Here is a 19,678-nt window from a genome sequence, read left to right on the forward strand (position 1 = left end):
CGGGCCCCTCGTGTTTTCTCAGATGCCTGAAAAAATAAATGTATCGGAGGCTCATATCCTCCCAGGAAAAGGAGTGTTTACGGGACTTAGTGGGTTTATCTGTGCCAGGGCCGGCAGGGCCACGAGGGCCAGAGACACAATCCCCGCCCACCCTCTCCATCAGCACTGGAAGGATAAAGACCCGGAGTTGAGTTTGAAGGCAAACTCCGTGCCCTTAAACAAATGTCTGAACTCTGGTAGAACAGTTTCATTTGGCCACAGAAATTAAAAGCCTGGACAATAAGCAGAAAATCCACAATTAGCTGCAAATGACTCACTTTAAAGCATCCACAACGGCTGCGATGATGATCTCCGTGTCATTGATTGTGCTGATAAATGCTGCTGTTTTTCCCCATGGAATCGGGGTGTTGTGTGCAGAGAATTTAGCATTCATGGAAGTGATATTTTAGGATATTTATTAAGCAAGTACACCCGTTTAACTTGAATAAAACAGGGGAAACAAACTTTATCCAAAAGCAGATTCGTCGTTGCCCGTGCCATGGAATTAAAATCTGCACACTGCCACCAGATCTATGCTGGATCTTTCCCAAAATGCTCTGGGCTTCCTCATGTCCCACTATTAAAACAAGCCAGCCCCCCCTTATGCTCCTGCTGCCCCGAGTGGGAACAAGTCACTGGGGGAGAAAACAACGAGGCAAAAGATAAAGTAAGACAAAGACACGAAGGAGAGGCGAACGCGAGGAAGTTGAACGTGTTCACGAGAGATGCGGGAGGCGAAAAGAAGGAGGAAAAGTGAGGGAGAGGAGGGGGGGGAGTGCATGCATGGATAGTCCAATGGGCAAATGTGATCATGCTGAATCACAAAACCCATATCACAAATATGACCTACTTTCATTTTACACAAAGTAAACCAGGTCGCCGTGTATCCAATTAAAGCAATTAAACACAGAGTGAACCTCAAATCAAACAATAACTATCAATGATAGCGATAGCGCTCGGGAAGCCTTTATGAATCACTCAGTCAACAGATGAGAAACGGCAGACAAGAAACACCAAGTAAGCCAGTTACTCATTCACAAAGTTCCACCACTGTGGATTAATTATAAAGGAGTGTGCCGCTCCAGCGCTCCTCGTGGATCCAAGTCTCACGTCGCAGTTTACGAGAATGATTGACACTTTTGGGGTTTGTGTCTTAAAATCAAAAAGATCTATTTTACTGGCTAGATGATTTTTTTATGTTTCGAGGATTGTAAGTTATTTTTAGGGATGGGTATATATAGTTCATGGTGATCTTATATACTTCCCAGAAAGCATGTTGTACAAAAAAAATGAATACATGGGCATTGTACGTAAAGGGAAAGGCACACAAAAAATATATTCAGGATCTTCGAAAGTAGCAGATCGGTTCACCGGGGCAGCGCTTTAATCACTGCGGCTCTCCTGCATGTCAGCAGTGGGTTAACAAAGGTCAGCAGCGAGTCATAAAGCCAGGTCAAGTCAATAAAGTATGTTGACATCGTTCGGCTTCATTAAAGCCTCAACAAACTGCACCGTAAACAACAAATTTGCCCGGAAATGCAGCTTTGCGCCGTAGATTACCTCATGGTTTCATCGTGTTTAGGTGTGTTTTTTCCATTCAAGAAAGAGCATCCTTCCAATTAGCAACACAGAGTTTGCACTTGAAAACGGTTGCCTTTTAATCTGCAACGAATGTGTCCTCGACAGCTATCCAAGTGCTATTTTGAGACTCTTGATTTATTATTTCCTGTGCAGTGACTGCACTGAATGCACTGAACTGGAATTAAGCTTCTCCACCAGCATGCAGAGGGAGCACAGCAGCCACTATTTGTCTGCACTTGACATTCAGAAGAGGCTCCTCGCGAGCAGATTCACCTTCATTTAACCCGGAGCCGAGACGGGTTTCCACTCCTGTGATTCGCGAGAGCGGCCCGGCGTGAAGATAAGCCTGTCAATCAGCTGCAGCCACAGTGTGTTTCACTGGCAGTCATGGGAGCCTGCTGTTGACACGTGGATGCACACTTTCATTTTGTCTGTGGCTTTCTTATAAAATATGCATTTTTCTTGTCCGATTGATAGAATACAAAAGTTATACCCGCTCGTGTCCAAACACTCAACATCAAGCGGTTCTTTCATGGGACAGAGTTGCTTGAACACAGGAAGTGAAGTGTTTTAAATCCCAGCAGATGGGAATAAACTAAACACAGCATGGTCGATGGTTAGCATTAGCGCCAAAACAAAATGCTCAGTGGGAAGTGTAGTCCAAACAAGCCACAGCGATGACAGCATGGTCTTTAAAGACAACATCAGTAATGAAAACAAACGCCACAATCTATCGGTTTCTTTGGACGGTGACACAATCTAAAGCCAGTTTTACCTCAAAAAAGTCCTCTGTAGTCCAAGTTAAAGGTTCCCAAACATTTCCTTTTGGGGATTTAAATCCACAGAGCAGCAATAGATCATCAAGACGTTCCACGACGTCTGCTTCCGGACGTAAGTGACCAATTGTACGCGTCGCGTGTCGGGGATCGACTTACCGGCAGGCCGCTGTCAAGAGACAATCTCTTTAAACGCTCCCTCTTTTCCAGGTGTCTGTTCATGGTCTCTCTGCCCGGCAGCAGTCCGCACACCTGTGAGGCCCTGGAGGGAGGAGGGGGGAGGGGGAAGAAAAAGGGGGAGGAGTGGAGGACAGAGGGAGAAAGTCAACAAGGGAACACCTCACGTCCCGGTAGGTCACGCTTCCGCTGGTAAACAGGCTTTCACCTTTCAGTTCAGAGTCCAAGTGGCAGCCGTTTGAGATAAAGTTACAGCTGTGTCGCCTCCCCACCTTCGTGCTCTCCCGTTTCCTTCAGTGTCTCATGCAACGCCTGCCCTTGAGCGGAAGTGTGGACTTGTCCTCGGGCCTGACAGCGCGCCAGGATCTCCAACGTTCCAGCTCGATTCTTACTGCCGGCTCTCGGCGTCACCCGGGCATCCCGCCCTCCGACACAATCCAAAACCCCAAGCTCCAGCCCTTTTTGTTTTTCTAGGCCTCTCCAAACAGTGCTGGGAACCAGTCCGACCTGGTCTGACTGAGGCCACAGCAGAAGATAAACACTTCTCTTCACGCATACTACTCCTTTACAAAGAGCCCGGGCTTTAGAGTCACTGTGGTGCTGCACAGAGTAAGCACCCTACTTCCTCATTGTTGAGGACAGGGTCAAAGGTCAGCTGATGGATGCTCCAGGGTCAGAGACCCCTGTCTGCGCAACGTAACTTGTATTACCATGTGCAGGTATGCGTGGGTAAATCCTGGATGTGTCTAACTAAGACAGGGGTTCCACCTCCACGCTCATCTTAACGCTGGAACATATAAAAGGCCACGTAAGTGCATGTAAATGCATTTTAAAAACGGCAACAAAAAGTTGGGATATCCACACTGCTGTCCCCTCAAGGAGCAGTGGGCTTGTTTGATATGTCTTGGCCATCTGAGTCTTTCTTTTTGTATTCATACATTTGGCAAATTAGTGAATCAATGGTGAAATAATTTGATTACAGCTTTAAATAGTTAATTTTATTCCTCCATCGATGTGACAACCTCAACACTGGTTGCATTCTTCCAGTTATTATTTGAAGGTTATCAAAGGGTGAGTTTGTAGTGTAAAAAATACAACACGTTTGAAAATGCCATGACATTTGGAAGTGCTTTTTTTTAAACTATGATTATGGCAAACCTCCCAAAATCATCTCATGACACCCTCAGCATCAGATCCACTGGTGCAACAACCACACGCCTGATTAGAGCCACTATTGGAAAGGTCCAGAATGAGGCTGAGTCGTATTCATCCATTCGTTTCAGGTCAGTTGTGTCTACTTAGCTCACAAACCTACTTATGCAACCCCACTTCCCAAACGGCGACCCAAAGTGCTTTTTTTCCCCGCATCTGCTGCAGGCTATATCTGTTACACCCTGTCTGAAGCTTCAGCAGCGTGACTGCACTTGTCAAACATCCCCACACATCAACATGACATGTTCCATCCACTGCCAATCTGCTGAGTCCAAAAGTATCGACACGAAGCCGCAAACATGAAGGATCAGCCACGATGTTTTCATCCAGAAGGGATGTTATATTTGACACAAGCTCCCTCTGCGCCATTTCTGAACACCCGTGGGTTAAGGAAGCTGTTTAATCAGGGAGGAGGATGTGAATGTCTTTAATGATACAGAAACACCAGCCCGTCGCTCGGGCTGGCTTTGTCATGACTAATTGTGCGAATGTATTGCATCAGATGAAATGCTTTGGTCTATGTTTAGATTCCATTTCTGTTCCCTTTCCCCAGGAGATTAGGAGAGGAAGTAAAGCCCATAGCCTCCCGTTGGATGCAGAGATAGGAGGGGGTTATGGGAAATTGAGAGTAAATGATTAAAATGGATGATAGCGGTGAGCATGATTGCCCAGACACGACATAGAAAACACAGTCGCCGCTTTCCTGAGGGTATAGAAAGTGCGAGGGGTGAGGTAGTAGATGGATCGGTAGTGATGAAGATTAAGCAAACACAGTACAAGTCAGATATCGGGGGTATTCAGATAAAAGCCATGAGAACTGCTGCCTTTGACGGTTAAGACCCCAATGATGCTTCGTCTTTTTGCGGTCAGCTAAGGTTCATGGGGTCGTTTGAACAGGGGGAGTATGAGCTGATAATGCACAGTCGGCGTTTTGGACATGGAGTTTGGAGAACCATGGCAGACGGTGCCGGATGTATTTTAGACACCTAAAAGAATCAATATCAGTTTAAGTGAACGCTATATTTAGAACATTCACTTTGCCCGTCAGACATACCTTTCTGACTCGTCGGCCGTCTGCACATCGTTCATGTGTCTCCGTTGCTCAAAGGAGAAGAAACACTTAGCGACTCTTGGCCTTGATAAGTGTGACCTCAAATATGCGGAGACACCATGACTGGTTCAACAAGTACTGGTTTGGTGACAAGCTCGCGATCCAAGGATCAAAGTAATGCCAAACTGTACCTCGAAAGACTTTGTCTTGTTTTCAGATAGCAATAATAGGTTGGCTGATACATTTAAATGCTCCCTTGCCAGCTTTTATAACAATCCAAGAGCCTTTTTGGCAACCAATGGCCCATTGGACTGTCCTCCCTCCCTCCGGATTCCCTGTGATTTACACCAAAAGCAATTACTGATATGTTAAACCGGTTCGGTGTTGACCTATGTGGAGTGACACGTGTCAACGCCTATAGTGCGCACAGCCCCTAGCGGGCCATGCAGTCAGTCTCCAAGCCAGCCAGTGGGGTGGAAAGGATATAATCAAAGGAGGCCAGGAGGACGCTGACATCTGGGAGTCTTTGTGCTATGGGCCTAATTAGATGCCAGGGTGAAGGGAGGAGGCGCTGTGGGACAGTGTGTGTGTGTGTGTGTGTGTGTGTGTGTGAGTACAACCAGAATGGGGAGGTTGTTTGAGGTGGGTGCGTGGATGGGGGAGGGGGGCGACACCCTTTTTTTAACATCTGCTCCAGGAACAAGGGAGGACCCAGCTGAGGTCACACAGCCCCAGACAGCACCCAGCTACAACGGGGATAATGTGAGGGGATAACAGCTTAATGATAACACTTAAACCCATTGAGAGATCGCTGTACAGAAAACAGGCGGTGAGCCTCGTGGATAAATGGTGATAATAAGCCCAGATTGGCCATGAATATGGATCGTCATGGCTCAGGTTTGATACTGTTCCTTTGTAAGCCGAGAAGAATTAGGCAGCTGTGCATTTATTGCCGTCACCAGTCGTTCTCATCTTAACTTGGAGCCGGACTAATCCTGCACATACAGTGAAGGTCTGCTGAAGAAACACTGTTGCTCCGTCCTCTGGCTTTTGACTTTGCAGTTTTAGACGGAGCACACTGGGCTGCAAGCGACAATACTGCCCTTTGTACCTAACACAGTCGGGCATTCACCCTCGCGTACCCTCGTTTCACGCGGAGCGAAGAGTCGGCCACAAGTAAGACATCTTTTGTCGCGGCAAGTTGAAACACAGATATCAAGTGGGTGAAGTGTGTGCCTTGAACTTTGCCCCCTCTCTCACGCAACAAAACCTTTCACTGAGGAATAATTGCGGAGTAATTTGTAATAAAAGAATGTCCCATTTGCTTGTTTTCCTTGTGAATTGATTTAGTCACGGGTTATACATCAGGCTATGCGATAAGCGCCGGAGCAAATAAATGTAAGCAAATATTTAAATGGACATCTGGAGGAGAAGCCAAAGACTTCCAGGCGTGCGTTGTGCACGAGTTTTTAATTAACACTCTCATCTATTATAAACCTCATGAAAACAAAAAGGAGGAAAAGCCTCTTGGCCAAACAGGGACACGGTCCTCCATGATCAATACCCTGACACCCCCGCCCCCTCCAAAAAAAGGAGCAATGCCAGGAAGTGCCAGGGCCTGGAAATGGATGGTGGATGGGATTGGACATTGATTGGTGCAACCCCTTTTGCCCCAGGAACCGATTCATTTAGTCTCCATGCCCTGTGCCTGCCTTGAATGAGGGGGGAGACGGAAACGGGGTCAGCGCGGAGGCTTCCCCCCGCGGTACTCGGCCCAGTTTCTCTCTCTATTTTTTCTTCTGAATGATTCATCCAGATTGCCATGTCCACGAGAGAAGAATGAATGACCGGGGAAGATTATACGTTTGAGCCTCGCGTTAAATTCGCCTGCTACTCGAGGGAAGGGGAAGTGGGAGGGGACGCTGGAGGGGGGGGTGCTATTACTCTCCATTCATTGAGGAGAAAATTGAAGCGTGCAAGTGTCTGATGTGGGGTTTAACGTGCAGAGAGAGAGGCCCATCTGTATTCTAGCGGCACAGATGGTCGATGCTGATCGGATGTTTGAGTCCCTCTGCTGGCCAGCTTGTCTGGTCCTGCCTCTGCTCTGCCACCAACTGTAGCCTGGAACGGCCTGGCGTGGAATTACTGGGTCTGGGAGCCTCCCAACAATAAGCCATATCTCACGCTGGGCTGTTGTTGTTTTTAGACTGTCAGCAAACCAATCATTACGCTCAGTGTCCTTTTCCCAATGTTTCCAGAGTGCACTCACTGTGTTTAAACCATGCTGGTAATCATAACAACTTTAAGTGCTCATCACACGGGCGTGAAAATGTTCGGCTTACTGTCAAGGCTAATAGGTCAATTTAACAGTCCCTTTAAAATGAACATTGATGCTTTTTGGACCAGGCAGAATATGTGCAAGAGTTATACGTTACGATCGTACTGCATGAGCTTGTCTGTCTTGCACGTGCCACATTACTGTGCACAGGTAAAAGTGGAAGCTTTGTGTGCCTGGATGTGTGCTCGTACACGTGACTCACGTCTTTATTGTTCAAAGGACAGCCTATGTATAGCTGTATAAACAACATATGTCCTTCAAACACAATGAGTGTGAAAGGCGGCTTGGAAATGTGTGTAGTCGCTATGGATTGTGGCTGATTATTTTATTTTATGCCTTTAAGGTAGTCATTTGGTCCGAATTCACGAATCCTCAGCGCCTTTTAAATAGTTCATTCAACCAATGATATTTAATTCACAGTTTCTTAAAGGCAGGAACAACGTGACTGAGGGAGTAAAGTTTGATTTTGTGTATTTAATTGGTGAGCCAACAGAGCTCCTTGTCATGTTTTGACAGTCCCAGAGCTGCAAGACGTGCAGGAGCCCCCGCGAGGCATCTCCAAATCATCTGTTGCATGTTCCCAATAAGAAGACAGACATGCGACGACTCATTCTGCATTTTTAATCCACTCCACTGTGCTTATATCCACACTCATCACCAGATGCTCCAGTTCTGTCTCTTCAAGTGTTCGGAGAATTAAATGGTTTTTTTTCCTTGGTAAAGGAAACATAATTTGCATGGGACCCTCTCAGCCATTCTGTCTGTTTGAAGAGAGTATTATCAATATATGACTAAACCTACTTGTTAAAGAACGCTTGTCAAACATGAGTGATGCTCTATCCAATCGGCTCCCAGAGACGACTGAAAAGACTGGTTCTCTCACATATTATACTATACAAACACCCCAATTACTTCCTCGCCAAAAGCATGTCAAACAAGATAAAGGGAAACAATCTGCTCTTGAGAAAAAGTGTTTCTCAGACTCCTTTTAATGATAAAGATTCTGCCAGCCAGGACTTGTCTGAGCAGCTTTAAATCTGGTTTAGTCAGCAGGACTTAACAGGCAATTTAATGTGGGGGTTTAAACAGGCGGGAGGGGTTGAAGGTCTAGTGAGGGGGGGAAAAACACAAAAACAATGAATGCAATGTCGTCATCTTGTTCATGAGGGGAGTCCCTACAATTCCCTGTGCTTATCCCACCAGATGCGTAGGATGCTTTAATATACATCCTGTGGGAAAAAAAGAAGAAAAAAAATGAAGTGGGCTTCCTGTCGAGGGACCCTCCACTGAAGCCCAGCGTGCTTCGGCCGGCAGTGTGACTCCATGCTGAACTCTCTCATGATAGCTACAGGTAGGAGAGAAAAAAAGCCAGAAAAATATACTCCGAGGGCCCAGAGGTGATGCAGCAAGCCAAGAGAGGGCAGAGGAATTTTCCAACCGTTATCTAAATACACAACCATGCCCCCCCACCCACCCTTCCTCTCACTTTGGTATGCAGGCATCAAGCGATTGGCAGCTCACTAAATACCTGAACACAAGCGTTTCATCAGCCAACAGCTTGAAAAACAACACTGTGCGTGTGTGTATATATCTCTCTGTTTTAGTTTTTTTTTCCTGTGTGCAGAAAAGTTCTGGAAACATCAGCTGCCGCAGTTCAGCGTTCGCACAAAAGATCAATTTTCTCCATTCAAAGTCGACGTTTAAAAAATCTGCCGGTAAATGTAATGTTTTCTCTGGTAGAGACGTAGTTTTGATTGTGGTGATTTTTTTGTGTGTTTACACCTTAATGTGTTGACACAAAAAGTGCCTCGACAAGGCTAGCTGCTACTAGCTAGCTAATCGTCAATGTGGTGACAAAGTCATAAAGTTTACACTAATTTAACAGCATCTTGTTTCAAGCTGTCCAAATGTAAAAGTTTGTATTTATAATGCAAATGTAAAACACTTTCAGCAGCTCCCTTGTTTATTTAAACATTAAACATGCTGGCATTAAGGGCTAAAGTTGGTCTAGCTAGCTTAAATAAAAGAAGTCATGTGTATGTTTCTCACCAGGGAAACTAGCAGAACCTGTTGCTTTAAATGATAAAACTGAATAAAAAAGAGATACATTTTATCAATATAAACAAAAACTATTCAAACAAATGTTCAACTTGACCTATTGCAGGCAATTAGCATGAATTAGCAGCCATTTCATCGAACTCTGCGCCCACTTGTGCAAACTTCTCAGCCTCCCACAAGGTCAGAAGACAAACAAGCAGGAATCCAAACTTACTCTGCGTCGGCCGGATCCTCTCCACTCAACAGGTCTGGAGCCAGCTCTCTAGTTCCCAGACTGTCGGAGGTGTTTTGGTTCGGAAGACAACCTGATGATGTGGAATTTCCTTTGATGGCAGCTGAAAACATGCTGTCGTAAATCCCCCTGCAACACTTTGCAGGGGGAAGTCACGAACACACACACACACACACACAAACACGCGCACACACTCTCTGTGCTGGCGCTGCTGGAAGTCTGCATCAACACCCAGAGAGACTTGTAAATAGAAGGGAGGGTGGTGGAGGGAGTGAGGGAGGCGGGGTGGGGCGGGAGGATAAGGAGAGTGAGGAGAAGTTCCACATTACATCACCAGCAGCTGTTGACAGGCCTGTGTTTATTAACTAACTGCCAGAGCTGGAGGAGTCGCAGCACATGCCTCGTTCACTCACACACACACACACACACATACACACCTCCACAAACATTGACAAGACAAGACGGTGATCCCGTCTGAACCACTCCGCAAAGAGACGTGGAGCTATGCGGCGCGATCCCCAACCGAATGCAGACACGTGGATGCATGCACCACTTCGACGCTCCAAGCCTCGGCTCTGTCAAGATTTAATGGTTTGGTCTGATGGCGTTGTGGCCCGTCATGCGTTTACACTGGCTGCAAGACCTGCTGACTGGACCAGAAGAGCCGTTTCCCTGACTCAGACAGCAGTAACTGTAATGGTAGTGCCGCGGATCGAGAGCTGCTGCTGCTGCTGCTGCCGAAGCATTCCTCAAGTGTCTCGGCTTGGCAGAGCCGGCAGCCTGTCTTTCTCTTCCTCCCTTTCCCCGTCTCTCTCTCCTTTCTTGCCTTCTCATTTAAATGGAGGCACATGACTCCCGGCCTCGCTGCCAAGTCGACTTCTTTATGCCTCCCGGGAGCCACCAGCACTCTGCTTTTCATTGGCTTCACTGCAGGGCACTCCTTCGCGCGTTACATTCCTCGCTGCCACCCATCCTCACGGCCCACAAGGAGTCGAATCAACCTTATCCCAGATGGCATTTTGAGTTTATTTTTCTTTGTTTCATTTTCTTTTTATAGAACGCTGCCATTCCCTCCAATTAAACTTTGAAATTCCCAGTTTTCTAGCCTTCTGCCCAAGAAGCCCTTCGGCTATACGGCATCGGCCGCCCACTGTGTGTCATCCCGAACCCACTGTGAACAAATGCCCCGCTTCAGCCCCGTCTCGGGTGCATTCCTTGTGGTCTCAAACGCAATCATTTCTCCCGTAATTCCATTCTGTTGTCGCATTCTTCCCCCATAAGCTCACTGCATTGCAACGTCGTTCGCTCACAGAGACGGAGGGAGACGGAGTGGGCCGCGAAGAACCCGAAAGGCCAACGACTTTGCGTTTCTTTAGGACGAAATGGAGGGGAAATGCAACCAAGTTTACAACAGTACAGCAGTAGCCATCGTTAGGACGTGAGGGTCTTCGGGGTCCCGAGGGACATAAACAGCTCCACAGGCGTTAAATAGGTCTCAGGTGGGCTCAGTCATGGGAAGCAATGTCCTCAGACATCCACTCATTAGATCATATAGTCAGGTCCTTTTTTTGATCCTGCCATTCTCAGAAGACAGTCATTTCAAAATGTCAACAAATTATACAATGTGTTTTTTTGCATCGTGACTACAAGTTAGACCCCAGAAATCACTGTCTTTTAAATGATTTTGGCGCTGTTTTGGAGCTAAGCAAATACCATAATACCAAACCAGCCTTCCCTCACGGGTATTCAATTAGACCTGAACGTCAGAGGCTCCTCAGGAAGCAGCAATGTATTATGTTGACTTGCGTTCAATGTTATGACGGATAATATTATGAGGAGTTAGCGTCTGATAAAGGGAGTCTTGGATTTCTTAATTACAAACTTGAGCTGTATAATTTAATCCAATAGAAAAATCTAGAATTAAAGGAATGCGCATGGCCGACACACAGATTCACCAATAAGATTATTTTGACATGATCAATATAATCAAATCTGCAGGGACAGGAGGAAACCCTGTTTGTTTCCCAGTTAAAAATGGAAAAACAGCAGAACAGGGATTGGGCCTGCACTACACTTTATTTTCATTCACTGGCACTCGGGGAACATTCCCACCACACGAGGAAGGAAAAACACTTCTACACTCCTGAGCCTTTTATTCATTTTTATTGTGAAGGAGCTTAACTCATAAGTAACCTCAGGGCAGGTTTCCGGGCATGAACCCGGTCAGTATTGATGATTCATCAAATTGAGCAATCTATTACCTATTGGCAGCTGCAGTTTAGAGCCAAAACCTTGCACATGGATTGGTGTCCACATGTGTCGGTGCCGAGCAGGAAGGTAATGGCTAACGATCCTGTAACAGACGTCTTGACCTGCGGCACATCCGGATCCATCCCAAGCATGAGGTCCAACTCTTTAATGTCACAGGTCAGAGCCCTGCAGGAGCACTGAGGAAACTATTGGAGAAGGGAAAGCCGTATATACTCTGCAGCTGTGCGGAGAGGATGCAAAGAGAGCGGTGAAAGCATTTGGTACGCATGCCACCACTCAAGGAGCGCCAGTCCTTTACATTGCAGCCATGCGGACTCTCCGAGGAAGTAACCGTCACTCTTTCAAGGACAACAATCACATTGTTAGTGCCGGCTGACGCCCACGTTCTGCTTAAAAACATGTATTGAAACATCCAATGGTGAACAGGTGAAATATGGAAAGACTTTTGTGAAAACCTTCCATGTGAAAGACTTAAACACAAACAGATGCGTAAATAGATAAATGCCCATTTGCCCATCGCACCCGTCTTCTTCCAGACGTGTTCGGCTGCTACATCCTTCAACCACAAGGCCTCCCTTCAGGACGGCACTCTGCGATAGCGGTTAATACCAGAGCGGTCATAAAGCAGTCAGCTCAGCGGATTGCTGCAATACTTACAGCTCCTTTGGTGTACCTGTTTTATGGAAACAGCGTCTCCTATCAGTGGGCCATTTTGAACGCGACTACCACAGACGTGTAATGGAAACAGCAGACGATCCCGAAGGTCCACATGTGCTGCAACGCTTTCCAGGCCCAAAGAACGCAGATATGAATTTCTGAGGAAAACAAATCGGACCTTCGCTTTTGACACGAGAGAGACAAGCACAGTGCGCGCGGTAAAGATTTCATCTTCCACAAATCAAAGAGAATTGTGCAGTTTGCGCGGATGTCAGCTACTTTGAGTCCACAGGAGATCCAAAGATGTAATGTATAAAAACATGGCAGACATCCAGCTTTGACTTCGTCAGCCATTCGTGTAGTGAGAGATATATTGTGGTGATAAATCAGGGTTACTCTCCTGATGCCGTTTTGTAACGTCGGATAGTAGTTTATATGGATTCAAAGTGCCTTTTCACTGTTTGTTTTTTGCAGCACACAAAGCTTGGCATCCCGCCAAGTGCTTACTGTAAGAAATGACTTTATGCTTAATGATTTCCTAACGTGGACTACTTTCCACTCAGCTCGTGCCTGGCCATTCCTCTGGCGGTGCTGCAGGATCGATAGCTGCCCGGAGGAAGCGAGGACCGTATCTTACGGCTGCCTCATGCCATTTCCCCCTCTCTCCCTGAGGTGAGAGAAAGGGAGAGTCAAACAAATAAGCCGTGTGTCTCCCCCTCCCCTCTCCTGTGTTTGTATGCAGTGCCATGACCAGGCGTCTTGCCAAGTTCTCCTCCTCTGACCCCCGACAGCGAAAGAAAAAGACAAACCCAAGCAAACCACCGCCACCGCCGCCTTCACCTCCTCCAACTCCCCTTAGACCCTCCTGCTTCTCTTTCTCTCTCTCTCTCATCAGAGCGCTGGCCGAACACAAAAGGAGGCCGAGAGGCAGAGTCTGGGGGTGCGGCGGGTCCCCGGTGAACGTGCACAGATTAGGCCGAGGCGATGATGAAGGCGGCCCGGGCAGAGGTGAAGGATGAAGGGGAGGATTTTGAGGAGAGGAGTAGGAGTGGTCGCTATTTCACGGACGAGCCTGCGTGCCCTTTGCCACTGAGCAGACGCCAGCTGGGACGAGGAGTGGGATCCCTCGCTTTCTCTACCATCCCTCTCGTGCTTTCAATGAGAGCATTGTGCGAGATGGAGGACGGCTATCAGGTCCCATCGGGCCGCCATTGACATGTAAAGAGAGTGTGGCGGCTACAGCTGTAATTAGCCGATATGTACTGTAGGGACGTGTCAAACACACACAGATCCATAAATGTACCGTGAAAGTCGGGTTATAAGCCGCTACTACCTTCGGTGGGTGTCCCCGCTAGCTCCCCGCTGTAGCCAGCTATCGCTGCTGCTAGCTCAATGCTAGCTTCCCGACAACCACCGAGGGTAGCAGGACCAACCCCGGCTTAATACCCAGCAGGGGGGAGCTAGCAGCTGGCGGGAGCTAGCAGCAGCGCTAGTTTGCTACAGCGGGGACACCAACCAAAGGTAGGAGCGGCTTTTATGGTATCCACATATCGAGATAAAACTAAAATATGTCCGGTGTAAACAGAAGCCTCACATGTGGAGATAACATTAGGAGCTATCTGTTAGTCTGCGTGAGAGGCTTCTTACTGACCCAAAGCCTCTCTGGGTGCTATAAATCTAAAGGCGTGAGCCACGTGGTCCAGCCCCCGGGGTGGCCCACATATCCAATGAAGAAAAGAAAAACAAAGCCCCGCAGTACTCGGGGGAGAAGTTTGGATGCACAACTGAGACATTTATCCACGGGAGACACAGGTGTGATAAGCCAACTGTGAATAACAGCCCAGTCTCATCACACCTCATAAATCACGTCCAGGCTGAATGTGGAATGTGCTGAAAGGTTTCTCAATGTAGGTTTGGGGTTGATATCATCCAGGAAACAGCAAGTTGTAATGGAGACCATTAGTGTTTTTGTCTTTTTAAACTCCATACAGAATGGCACACGGCACCATTCATCACAAGAACATCGAGACTCTGGAAGACTTTACCGTCAGTGGCTTTTACTGTACGGTGACTTTTTTCCCTTTGTAATTTAACCCCAACACAGAACTCTCCCTTAAACCACAAATTGTTGTTTGTCTCATTTCTCTTTCCACAAAAGTTAAACAAAAGAGATGTTAACGTGTTAATCAGGCAGCTCAGGAAGTGCTGAAAGGTGGATTTCTTTCTCTTTGGACAGAACCCGACTCGCTTCCGGCCTTCACGCCAAGTGATTGATCCTCTCATCTCCTTTTTGGAACAAAAGCATACCTTCCATAAATGTTGGACTACTCCTTCAAGCATGGATGGATGCGTGTTATGTTTGTATATAAATTCTCTTGAGTGCAGCTTTAAAAAAGTAATGAAGCATATAGGTACATGTGAATCAAAAACAACACTGACCTCAATCCATGCTGTGATGTTATCGTCTCTCCACCGGGCCTCTTGCAGGAGGACAGTGTATACGTGTATATGTGTGTGTGTGTGTGTGTGTGTGTGTGTGTGTGTGTGTGTGTGTGTGTGGTCAGGGGACCGACATACAAGTAACCGTGGTGATTAAGCTCCTCTTTCAAACTTGGGTCTCATCCGAGGGTGGCCCTCCTCTTTGAAGCAGAGGATCTGGGCTTGTGTCAAACCGCCACAAGGGTCTCGGCTCTCGCTCAAAAACACACCGATGACAGTTGCCGTTAGGAGATGATGAGACGAGCCCTCCAGAGTGGAGGATATCGACCCTGCGAGACCCGGCTCTCCCACGGGAACCTGTGTGGGAGCTCCCCGTGCCCCCCACCCACCCTGAATCTCCTCCATCACCCTTCCAGCGAGCCCTTTGATGTCCTGGGATCTGGGCCGAGGTGGAGGCCCGTGAGCCTGCAGAGAGAGATAGCTTGGAAAAGTTCCCCACCAGTGGACACGCGGCGACAGACAGACCCTTATCTCTGCACCATTTCCATCTACCTAGATGGACACAGATAGACTACGCAGGCACCACGATGGGAGACAGACAAGAGGCTGACCTGGATCAGGACAAGGACGCCGTTTGTTCCTTAATCGGCTTTCTCATACCGCGTTACCGCGGCCCTCGTGGGAACCCGCTTCGGCCCGACTGTGGGATCCAACATCCAACATGCGGGAGGGAACGTCAGCTCCTTGGTACAAGCTCCCATTTCAGCGCACACATGAGGACACACAATGAGAAGCGCACTCTTCATCCGTCACTACGCAGACACTCCCTCGTGGCCAAGCAAGGAAAGTGGCATTATTGCGGGTTCTTTGGGAACAAAGTCAGTTTCTTATTAATTGATTTTATTGAGAAAACAACATAGTGATACATTTGACATTATTTTAGTTGATAAATTTGACATTATTTTAGTTGTAAAATAAGTGGAGTGCATTGTCTTTTAAAAGGAGCTCTGTAGCTTAATACCTGTCAACACTATTGCACAAAACAAATTTAATAATAAAAATAAATGTGCTTTTAAAGCCAAGAAAGATATGGGACCCATTATGAAATGCTACCGATTGAAAGTTGTGCGTTTTTATCTGATGCATCTCTTCCGCCCTCTAGTGGTCGTAACTCGACATCGCCGCAGCAGCTCTAAACATGACGACCTCGTCAAATGTGCTCTGGGTGGTTCTGCAGACAGGTGATGAACTCTTTCACCTCTTTGCCCTCAAAGCAGATCTGGTAGACTGCAGAAAACAGTGGAAACCTGTGGGACAAAGCTCAATGTCATGTTATCACAACATTAGGCATCTAAAAGACGAGGTAGAGGGGGGAAATGGACTCACTTGTTGACCATGTCTTTCTTTTGGAGGAGCTTGTAGACCTCAGCGGAGGTTTGCGGGCCCTGCAGTTTCTGCCCGTTGAGCATCTCTTCCTCCAGCTCAACAATAGACTGCACACAGAAACAGTTACTCGTTTAGCTCCAATGAAGCCACAGCCATTTTTCTAAATAAATTCCGAATGGTTTGCATACCTGTGCTAAATACAGATCTCCTCGACCACGAGGGCTATTTGAATAATTTCAAAAAGGTCTAATATACAGAAAACTCTTTTTCTTTTTAGTTATGCACATCATTTTCTACTATAAAAAAGCAATATGTATCAACAGAATCTCTGCAAAGTTTGACTTTGATTAAGTAAAGTTAAATTTGCTCATTAATTTAGTGCACATTTCGTGTACCGTAGATTTAGGTGCGCTGAAAGCAAAAATGCCCTAACTTTCATCCAGGACCTTGGACGCCTCTGGTTCCACAAAAGGGGGGCTTTGCTCAAGAAGATGTCATATTTATGGTTTATGTTGATTTTTATGGTTGAATTGTGTCATAAACATGTAAAATGAACTTATATGCAGGTTTTTTTTGCTATGTCACATCAGTGGCTTTGGTATCGATTCATGGGAGTATTCAAGGACTTGGTGAGTGAGGAAGACCTCCTGATCCTGAAGAATTGTGTACATATACAAAGAAAAGTACATGCGGGTAGCGTCTATGACGCAACGGGACTCACCTTGGACGTTACAACGAAGGCCTCGGCCACTTTGCGGTTCCGCCCGCCGTAGCAGGTGGTGATGAGGTCGGCCACGCCGCAGCTTTCTAGAAAGGTGGTGGAGCTCACTTGGCCTTTGCAGAACATCTTGGCGAAGGCGACCATTTCCATCAGACCCAGCCGGATCACCGCCGCCTTGGTGTTGTCGCCAAAACCCAGGCCGTCGCAGAACCCGGCGCCCACCGCCACAATATTCTGCCGGGCAGGACGGACATTTGGCTTTTGACTTGACACAAGATTTGAACATCTGGACCGCTCGGTATTCACAATATGTGGCCGCCGTTACCTTCAGGGCTCCACACAGCTCCACGGTGTCGCTCTCTTCTACGACCGTGATGCGGAAGTTAGGCGTCTGAAGCAGCTCTTTCAAGATGAGGCCGTTCGCCTCGTTCTTTGCCCCTGCGTCAAAAACAGTTCATCGAGAGGAAACAGGAACAAGCACAATGTTGCTCAGTATTTGTCAAATATGGAAGTAACGCCGTGTTTTAGCCCCTTTTCTTAAATCACCCACCGCATGCAAACAGGGAGTCAGGGAAATGTTGTGGAAAAACAAGAGACGAACCGATTGTGGTTTCACAGAACTTCTCATCCGCCACCTCGCTGGCGATGTTGGCCCCCATCAGGACGCTGACCTCGATCTCCAGTTTCTCTCGGATGATGTCGGAGATGAGCTTCAGGCCCTCCGGTCCCTCATCGATACCCTGGAGAGCGATAACCAAGAACAGACGGCTTCTGACTCACTCGAGGTGACGGGTAATTCGAGGTTTCATTGCGGTGTTGCTCAACTGCAAAGTCAGGTGACAAAAGTTCCCCGTTTCCCCTTTTTTTTCCGCTGCAATAGCAGTTTCTTACTTTGATGAGCGATATCCCGATGGTTCCCTCGGTGATGTGAGGTTTAATCTGGTCACACAGCTTGCTGATGAACTGGTGTGGGATGACGAAGACGAGGATTTTTGCTCCTTTGACGGCTTCTGTGATGTCTGGAACAGCAACCTAGAGATTCATTCAGTAGTGGCAGATTAGTGAATATTCATTTTAGGCCTTTTTCAGTCTGTCTATCCTATCAATCAAACAAAAATGGCAAAAAAACGTATCTTAAAAAAAGACATTATCATGTCTCAGAAAAGACCTCTTGAGATGTATCATGTTATGGGTTTTCTTTATCGATAACGTTAACCAAAAAAACAACTAAATGCACAAAAATATATCAAAATCAATTGTTAAAAATAGTAAAATATGAGAATAACTAAAGTAATTAGGTAATATGTTTAATGGAAGACACACCATTACTCTAACAGGGCAAACATCTCGATATCATGTGACAAGTGCAGCACTAAACAACAAAAAAGGCAGGGTATATTTCATCATCAACAGATCAATAATTATCATGAAACACTATATCTCTCCTCAGGTCTCTTTGCATTTTCTTCCTTTCAATGCTTCTTTTTTTTTGCATGTGATGGATATGGAGTTGAGGCGAGTGGACTCTTTCAGTATTTGCTACTCTCAAAGTTGTCTTATCTTGGTTTGCGATTGCGGTGAGTTGCAACACCGGCTGACACAGAAGGATCAGAAGTAATCTTACCACATTCCTGGGCAGCTTGTGGCCTGGCAGGTATTTGACATTTTGGTGCTCTGTGTTGATGATCTCTGTGAGCTTCTTCCCGTCGATCATTTCTTCGTAAACCCACATGTTTACCATTGGGTTGAACCGGTTGGATGCTTTAACATTGTGTCCGATTATTTTGGCAATGGAAGAGCCCCTGTAGTGAGTGAAGAACACAATCATTGATCATTGTAAGAGCAACACCCATCAGAGAAGAAGAACAACTCGTGATCCAATACAAACACCACAAAACCAGACAGCAATGTGGGAGACTTAAACAGGACAGGACATGTTGAAAAGCATTGTTCCGAGGGGAAAATGAACAAATCACACCACTACATAACTGTATGATGACGTCATGCGTTTCCATTGGCAGGTAAACTCCCATAAAGTGCTCAATGATCATTATTACTCCGGCATCAAAGTAACAGATCTATAAAAGCATGATCATGTTGCAACAGATTTGTGCAACATCTTGGCCGCATGCTATAAAGTTAGGCTGCATCCTCAGCAGCTGGACGCCTTTTAATGTGATCAATAATCCATGATTATAGGCATTAGGCTGCATATCGGTGGTAGGGGGCCAAATCTGCCAAATTGCAAAACTCCGCGTTCATTTTAAGCGTCGAGTGCATTCCACTATAATTTACCGAAAGATAATTTGAATTATGATGGATAACAATTCTGTAAGATACATGCATGAGATGTAAAGTTACCAGTTTCCAGAGCCGACGATGCAGACTTTCTTTGCGGGCATTTTGATCGTGGCGAGTGCTTCTGCTCGGCTGAACTGTTGTTCTTTTTATTCACGGTCTATTACAACTTCCTCATACGCCCTATGTTCTCTACCACGGACTCACTCCTCCCCTCGCTCGCCACGGATACACCTCTTTCTCCTTCAGCTCTGGGAACCACGCAATTACACGGTGCAACAAGCATCACCGCCATTTTAACCCTTTGTTTTGTTTATTTACACATTTTTTATGAACAACTCGGTTCATACCATTAAGCTGAATGGTTGAATTGAGTGTACAAAAAGAAGAAAGGAAACCCTATTGTACCACACGTGTTACCAATCATGTATTAGGCTTGAAG

The 19,678-nt window shown here is 46.6% G+C and overlaps 1 protein-coding gene across 1 annotated transcript; it reads right to left on the minus strand.

Moving 5' to 3' along the window:
* Window positions 1–15,714: 15,714 nt before the first annotated feature.
* LOC137793928 (glycerol-3-phosphate dehydrogenase 1-like protein) lies at window positions 15,715–19,654 on the minus strand. Its single transcript, XM_068590390.1, has 8 exons — window positions 19,300–19,654; window positions 18,563–18,740; window positions 17,830–17,970; window positions 17,540–17,678; window positions 17,264–17,376; window positions 16,939–17,172; window positions 16,218–16,324; window positions 15,715–16,138 (listed from the first exon to the last, which is right to left on the minus strand). The coding sequence occupies exons 1-8, from the start codon at window positions 19,338–19,340 to the stop codon at window positions 16,042–16,044; spliced, it is 1,050 nt and encodes a 349-aa protein (XP_068446491.1). The 5' UTR covers window positions 19,341–19,654; the 3' UTR covers window positions 15,715–16,041.
* Window positions 19,655–19,678: the final 24 nt, after the last annotated feature.

Source organism: Clinocottus analis, unplaced genomic scaffold, assembly GCF_023055335.1.
Source record: "Clinocottus analis isolate CAN_PGR_092001 unplaced genomic scaffold, fCliAna1.0.p SCAF_24, whole genome shotgun sequence".
NCBI lineage: Eukaryota > Metazoa > Chordata > Actinopteri > Perciformes > Cottidae > Clinocottus > Clinocottus analis.